The 7,919-nt window shown below is 40.5% G+C and overlaps 1 protein-coding gene across 1 annotated transcript; it reads right to left on the bottom strand.

The window, feature by feature from the left end:
* On the bottom strand, nucleotides 1–7,736 carry LOC135243279 (erlin-1-like). Its single transcript, XM_064314992.1, has 12 exons — nucleotides 7,560–7,736; nucleotides 5,844–5,968; nucleotides 5,623–5,704; nucleotides 5,469–5,515; nucleotides 4,997–5,058; nucleotides 4,775–4,900; nucleotides 4,559–4,632; nucleotides 4,222–4,280; nucleotides 3,618–3,709; nucleotides 3,133–3,222; nucleotides 2,934–3,013; nucleotides 1–2,669 (listed from the first exon to the last, which is right to left on the bottom strand). Exons 2-12 carry the CDS (start codon nucleotides 5,954–5,956, stop codon nucleotides 2,436–2,438), a joined length of 1,059 nt encoding a protein of 352 aa, XP_064171062.1. The 5' UTR covers nucleotides 5,957–5,968; nucleotides 7,560–7,736; the 3' UTR covers nucleotides 1–2,435.
* Between the last annotated feature and the right edge of the window lie 183 nt (nucleotides 7,737–7,919).

Genomic DNA, 7,919 nt, shown 5'->3' with positions numbered 1-7,919 from the left:
TTGTGGTATCAAAATAGGTTTTATTCTTTTTTTGAGGCCATTGGCAAAACTGCTTGAAAAGGTTGCATAAAAACATTTCAAAATTGAGACTGTTCAGATTACGCAGATTGTACAAAAATTAACATTCACATAGTAAACGCATGAAATTTCAGTTCAACCTTCTGCATCACATTGCGAATCAGGATTACTGCCCACCACCACCACAACTACCTTTACAATACCTCAACCAATCTCCTTCACCAAGCAAGCAAGAATGTTTTATAACGACACCAATCACATTATTGGGATTAAGCATGCGTTTCTTCAACATGTCCACTGTTTTGGTGCAGTTCATTAGGGAATTAGTTGAAAGTTTTAGTGTTGTGACTATTGCGTCATCTGTAAATAAATATAATACTTTGACAAATTACAATGAACACATCACGACAGCAAAAAAATAAAAAATAATAATCCATGATGACTGTAGAAATCTCAGACCTGAAACCATCGCTCAATCAGTTTTAAAGAAAAGTACCGAATACCAGTCCTGAGATATGCCAAGTTAAATGTATGCAACAGGACATCAATGCTGGGTGCGTTCTTGGCTTCATATAGGCTCGTGTCTGCTTTCCACCTCGCATGTTTCTGAACAACACAGGCAAACGGCAAAACAGATGGATCAGACTTACTCTTATTTTAGACAGTGCACCATAATGTGTGCACAGGAAGCAGAACGGCGCCCTCTACAGTCTGATCCAGTTCCACATCCTAAACTTAAAAACCAAGACCCAAAAACACCAAAAAATATTATTGAAGCAATTACAATTACATCTACCATCTTCATCTTTCACTGCGTTCATCTCTGGGCAAGGAAATGGTTTATACCATATTAAAAAGCTGCTTTGCATACTTTTATATTGTTTTTATACTGTTTTTTTCAAAGGCTCTAGTATCCTTCTCAAATACTGCCGTAGTTAACAGAGATTTTATTTTATGAATCGAATCGCCCTCAAATATTTGGTACCGATTCTGTTTAATTCAAACTGAATTTACAGCACAGCACAAACCTTGTTCATGGTAATTTAATACAAAATAAAAACCTTGAGATATTTATAAGGTTAAACAAAGCAAGACTGTTCATTTCTGCCGAGCATTTTATCACTTCTTGGACAATTCCACAGGGGTAGTGCAATTCAAGCTTGGTCTACCCAGCAATAACGTAAACATAATTCAGTTTCCATTACAAAAAAGTCAGATTTAACATTTTTCCATTCACAAACCTCCAGTCTCCACATCACCCGCTTCACATCAACTCAAAATTTTACCGAGTTCATTTTCAAATATTTACTTTAAAATAATCACATTTATTTTGATGCGTAGTTACATATGATGCTTTGACAATCTGATTATCTAATTATTCTTTAAATAATCATTAATAAAGATGGCGACACTGAAGCATGTCTTTTTTTTGGTTCAAGCCCTTGGTGCCCTTTCAGATAAGAACCATCTGTAGTGTTCAAACTGTTCAGTCCACCCCCCACCTCCCCATTAACTGTGTCACCAACCACAATTAACCTACAGTACTACCAAAGTTTCAGCATGTGGAACTCATAGAGACGTATACATATCTAAACATGTAATATTGGCCTATGATATTACACATTTTTCTCCAGGTTCACTAAGCTTGGTAAGTAAGACCTTAATGCAAATCAGACTGGTTAAGTGTCATTTAACAGATCAATTTCCTTTGGCTAAAAAAGATACTGCTTGAGAGAGAGATTAGGCGATTGACATCAACCGACATACTTTATTTACTCCTACGATAAGACTTCCAAGTGCTGCGAGGTTCACATTCCAAACATTTATTCAGAACAAAGTTATTTTCCTTACCAAGGATAATCTGTCCCTTTACAGATGCTCAAATTGCAAATGTTCTTATACCTTCGCCAGATAATTCCAGTTGCACAAAAAAACAAAAGAAAAACTGTTTCATATTAATAACCCTCTGAATTTAAATGCAGATTAACCGGAAACTGAATGTAACAGATCAAAAAACAAACACAGAAATTTGCAAAGCCAGGAGTTGCATAAACCCACCGAACAGTTATTTCCTTTTTTATTTCTTTTTTTAAGTGGTTACTCTTTTTCCAGCAATCATATTCGATTGACACCCATGTACCAACAACGTTGAGCCATCAAAGTTAATCTGTAGTAGCAGTAAATCAGGCAGCACCTGCCCACACTTGCATCACAGCTCTCACCCGTCCCACCTGGCAGAGCAGAGTCCTATGACCTAATCCAAAAGCAGGACAGCCACATTCCTTAGCCTGTTGGTTACCCGTCAAGACTCCGCCCCCTTACCCCCACCTTCAGAGGAGAAAAGCTAAGTGACAAAGCATGCTCATGAATAATCCAGCACGGTGTGGTTCTCTCTCTCTCTCACACACCCGCTCTCCTCAGTGCACAAAAGCAGTTTTGGAATCGGCCGAGCGACCAGCCCTCCCGTGCCTCTCGCCCCCGCCCAGGGCCTCCAGCAGCTCCCGGGGGTCCCGCGCACCCTTAGTCCTCCCGCCAGCGGCGGCGCTGTTGTCCACGAACATGGCAGGGATTTCCTGGCCGAAGTAGATCTTGCTGTTGGCCGCGATCGCCTGGTACTTCATGAGCTCGAGGTACTCTGGCGTCAGCTTCAGCTGTGTGCATACAGACGGGTTCCATACGCGTGAGATACACGTACGCACGCTGCAGTACCATAAAATAACTTTTTTGCTTACAACACTGCACAATATAGATATAAACTGAAAAATATATTGCCCTAACCCTATGTACTGCACAATATGAAAACTTGTATAAAAAAATAATTTAAAAAAACACAGCAAGCAAGGATGTATTAAACAACCAATCAGAGTGCATTGAGTCATGCTGAATTTATGTGCTGTGAATAAGGCTGTTATTACCATGTTAGCTTCGGCTAGCTTCACTGCGGTGTAGTACTCTGCGTCTGCTCGGGCCTTCTCCCGGGCCAGAAACGCTGAGTCTGTGAGAACACACAGCCTGTCAGTCAGAGCTGCACGAGACGGGTCCCCGCGTGCAGTATAAACACAGCTCCACTGATTCCACAGACCAGTAAATAAACACATGAATGAACCTTCTAACCTTCAATTTCAGAAATCTTCTTCTCAGTTTCTTTCTCCATCACTTTCTGCTTGAAATGGATTTCAGCCACTTGAGCAGTCTTCTGGGCCTCTGGAAGGGAAGGAGATTCAAAAATAACTCTTGAAAGCTTCTGGAAAGTACCAAAAATTTTGTTTTTAAAACATTTATGCTACACTTATGGTTATGAAAGTAGCAGCTTACTCACAAGCATAGCTCTAAAAAATCAGGGTCTTTCGGAACATAAATACTCAAACCGCAGCGAAGGCACTACCCCTGTGGAATTACGGTTAAATTCAGCAGCAAAAGCCTGGTTTCCCCTGACCCACATTCTAATGCACATAACCCGTCCACGAATTTACATTTGCTAAATATGCCAAAGTGCGTCACTGGCAGTGGCTAACCTGCTATAATACCTGAAGCTAACCACCATACATTCCTAGCTGGCTAAATGTTCTGAGGTAAGATGAAAGTCTTTCCCTCCGTACCAATGATGGCCTTCTTCCTCTCCGTCTCCGCCTCCTTCTCCACCACCTTCTGGGTCTGAACGGTGATGAGCAGCCGAGTCTTCTCTGCCTCCCTGGGGAGGAAAACACACAGGTCCCAGATCAGTGGGGTACTGCCAAAAAACACCACCTACTGGCACAGGGCCTTCAGAATGCCCCTTAAACGATCAGTCACACCCCACCGCCAAAAATACTACCTACTGACACAGGGCCTGTGTAGGTTACCCACAGTGAACTGTCACAGAAGGTCCACACTTGCAGGAAAGACAGGAAGCTTCTCGCTCCGTACACATGAAAAGCTCAATAACTAAACTCAGTAAGACCGTTTACCATGTCCTAACATTCTTGGCTCTTTTTAAATGCGCTGGTGGGCCAAAAAAGTTTGTCATTCTAACCTAAGGCCATTTCTAATAAAACTTTGATGTGTGCACTGACCTTAGTAGTAGTGTTACCAATGTACTCAAATATGATCTTAATCAATATGAAATGTAATCTTACTGTCCGTCCTATTCAAATATCAGACAACTGCACCTGACCTGCTCTACATATGCCAACAGCCAAGAGGACCCTGTGCTCTCATACTCACATTAATTCAAAATTCCTCCTGATTGCTTCCGGAATTTTTGGCTTTGTAACCCGTACAGCCTGTTACCAAAGAAAAAGAAAAGAATCAATTAAAACGGAAGCCATGGAAATATTACAGACCCATGTTTTTGATCCTAGTGCAAAAAAAAAGGCGTTACTAATTAATTATGTAGCTTATACGTTTCAGCCAACCCATTCATTTTTACCAGCTCTTACCAGATTCTAGATCACGCACCTTTAATTACACAAATTCTGTAAATAATACATTTTAACGGCACTGGAATTATTCCTCTTGGTGACACTACAGCAAACGATCTTCTTTTTAAATTTCAACTCACTTGAATAGTGAGACCAGGCGCCATAACATTCAAGTCCTTCTGAAGAGCAGTCTTGAGGTTCTCATCAATAATGTCTACAACAACATCAAGAACAACAAACATCCAGAACTGCCCAAAGCTTGAAAAATGTGTTCAGTGAGGCCATTTTGTTTCTGTATCCACCATCACAAATATATGCCAAATGACACCATTTTACAAATGCTCGCCACTACTTACCAAATAATTCGATATACACCTCCTGGAGAGTGTGAACGCTGCAGAACTGATTCAGCTCGTGGTGGATCTTATTAAAAATCAGCGTCTTGTCATAATCAGCGGTGTAGTTTTTCACAATGTCAATCACTGAACAAAAGATTAAAAAATAACAGGGTTAAAGGTGTGCCAGAAAGTGTTTCATAAAAACAAAGCAGAGTCAAATTTAGTAGAGTTATTAATTACCTGCTGAAGGAACCAACATGTTGACCACTTCAATTCGATCAAAGTAGATCATGACACCCCCGCTGTTGAAAGAGTTCAAATTAATATTATTGTTGACATTCATAACATTCATATTCCTCTCAGCCAACAATTAAAACTCATCAGGCCCTGTGTCCAGATGACTGGACACACTTTTCTAGCATTATTCTACATGTTTCTTGTTTTGAGTGCAGAATAGAGTAAATGAACCTGACTTGTACAGTACTGACCTGAAAAATCTTGGAATTTTACATTCAATTCAATAAACTTTATTCACAGCGCAGTTCTGGCATATCTATTATGCCATTAAAGTCCCTCCCCAGCAAACAGAAATTGCAACATGACTACATAAAGTTACCGCTGTGGGCAACATTTCCCTGACCTCCACCATAAACAATATATTTTATTCTGGCACAAGACAGCAGAACCAAAATTATTATAATAAGCACTCTACCTTGTACCACAAGGCACGTTCTTTATCTCATCTGTCTGCAGGGTCGTCTGCAATTTTTAAAGAAGGTGATCAACAAATTTACACTTGAAGAAACACAGAAAAGCAGTTCATAGCATTTAAAACAGGAAAAAAGACGCGCGTATTTATCAGAGACCTGGACAGATCGGTAAGAGGTGATGAACGGCAGCATGATGTGGTACCCAGGGCCATTTGGAGACATCAGCAAAGCCCCACCCCTGAAACGGAAAAAGAAAACGGGATTTGTCCGGTAAACCAGAGATGAGCAAGAGCTAAGGAACTCTATCGGATGAGAAATCATAACATTTATAACAGTAAGTGGTAACAATGAGAGCAGTACAACGACAGGTAGCTCACCTGTAGTAAACAGCCAGGTGTCCCTCCTCGATCTTGTGTATGGAGGAGTGCAGGAGCATAGCCATCACCCCGGTGACAGTCACAACTATTGCCCCAACATGAGCCATCGTCATGCTTACAATTTCCTACGAAAAACATTTTTTAGACATTGATCAATTTTTTAAAAATACCTTTAAAAATAACATCCCATGGCAAACCAATAAATCATGTTTTTTTTATTTTAATTTTTTTATTCGACAAACAAAAAACAAAATAAAACTATGTGGTATTCCAATGCTTAACTAACCAGGTCATGCAGCCCACGTTTCAAAAACAGCCTAAAATGGCTACAAGTGAAAGCCAATAAACATACATAGCAACATGAATAAGTCGACCTAGAACACTCTGAACTGCTTTCGCCGTTTACCCACGTTTTGCACTCAAAGAAGGGTGCACACATTACTAAACATCCAAGAGAGTGGGTCTATCTGGGAATTCGGGACAACACAGTCTTACCTGGAAATTCCACCCATGCCTTACATTGATGCGAGGCTCAACGTATTTGATAAGTAACGACTACACCAAATAAACAATATGATGTTTTAATTGGTAAAATACATGCTGTCAGAAAATAACTTTATATTCTGCTAGTCTGTGTAACTGCGGCCGCAACACGGTTACAGTAGTTACAGATCTATAAACCACAGCTATACAGGCCAATGGCCTAGCTATAGCTTCAACGTTGGCTTGCTTGGCAGATGATCGAAATATTTGCATGCCACTCATTTCTTCCAGTAGAGTTTTAGACACACAGCAATGGATTATGAACTTTACCTCGAATGACCTCGAAGGTTACTTGTTAATCGCAACGGACATGCCTTGCAGAACTCGACAGCTAGCTAGCCAGATAATTGTCAAGTTAACGGTTGACAGCTTTATACAAATCATGCACAACAGTATTTTGTTGAACAAATGTCAGTCAACCGCATTATCATCAAATTTGCAATCTGGCCAATGTATGGTCAATGGCAGACTGGGTATCAGATTTCTCTACACACTGCCAAACTAGCACGCTAAACCTAGCTATCGATACGTAGCTAATGTTAGATAGCGAGGCATGGGTCACAAGCATGTTGTTAAAAGATAGCAATCACATTTCTGATGAGCATTTAATTGTGGAACAATGACAAACAATTATGTTCCAAGCCACTGAAGTATAAAATAGAAAATGTACTGTAGAAAATGTATCATCACATTAGCTGATCAAGCTAACAGGGTTGTATTCTTTGCACACGCTCGGGCGATGTGAATGCATCTGGTCTCTGTGTCGGATTATTGATCTTGACAGCTATGCACTCTTGCTATAATTGCTAAAATACTCAAGATTGTCCCAGATTATAATGGTTATTCCACGTCCGAATGGTTGACTGACTACCTAGCAAGCTAATTTTAGCATGGGGACCCTCGCTGATCGGATAAAGCAAAACCAGGGCCCTGCATTGATATGGATAATTTCCCCAGCTAGCTATCGTTACTTTTCAGCTACCATTCATGTTAGCCAACTTCGAGCAAGCAAAGCAAGTTTGGTCTGCAGCAAGAGATATTGCTAGCTAGCTCGCTGAACTTTATAAGATAGTTGCAAATATCATAAGTTACAGGTTCAAATAGTTATTAAAGAGTGTGGCATTGCAGCAAGCAAGGAGGCGAAAAGAATCAAGAGTGATCAATAAAACTCACCAGTCTTGCGGTCAAGCAGCTCTTATACGCCTCCAGTTTAATTTCCCTCTATCCATTCGCCTTACGCCCGATCCAACCCCAGCAGGTTTATGTCTGCCACATACCACAAGCCAAGTAGAAACTACAGCCAAACCCAATCTCCTCTTCCGGGTGAAACGTACAACGCCTATTAAAGGGGAGCTTACGCAGACCATTTTATCCAATGACAGCTAATAAACAATTATGGCCTCCCCCCAATGACACACCAGTATAATACTATGTTTAGAACAGATTTAATAAGTCTAGTAATAACAAACTCCGCACTTATTTCAGAGTATAATTTGCTCCTGCCAAAGAGCAGGCAAAATCGCGCTGTTGTAG

This window comes from Anguilla rostrata, chromosome 2 (genome assembly GCF_018555375.3).
Source record: "Anguilla rostrata isolate EN2019 chromosome 2, ASM1855537v3, whole genome shotgun sequence".
Lineage (NCBI taxonomy): Eukaryota > Metazoa > Chordata > Actinopteri > Anguilliformes > Anguillidae > Anguilla > Anguilla rostrata.
The sequence above is the reverse complement of the archived record's forward strand: the minus strand, read 5'-3'. Positions and strand labels throughout refer to the sequence as shown.

Coding starts and splice junctions, on each gene's coding strand:
- LOC135243279 (XM_064314992.1), bottom strand. CDS start 5,956: ATGACGATGGCTCATGTTGGGGCAATAGTTGTGACTGTCACCGGGGTG. Junction 4,633..4,774: donor GGTGTATATCGAATTATTTG/GTAAGTAGTGGC, acceptor ATGTTGTTGTAG/ACATTATTGATGAGAACCTC. Junction 4,281..4,558: donor CGCCTGGTCTCACTATTCAA/GTGAGTTGAAAT, acceptor CTTTGGTAACAG/GCTGTACGGGTTACAAAGCC.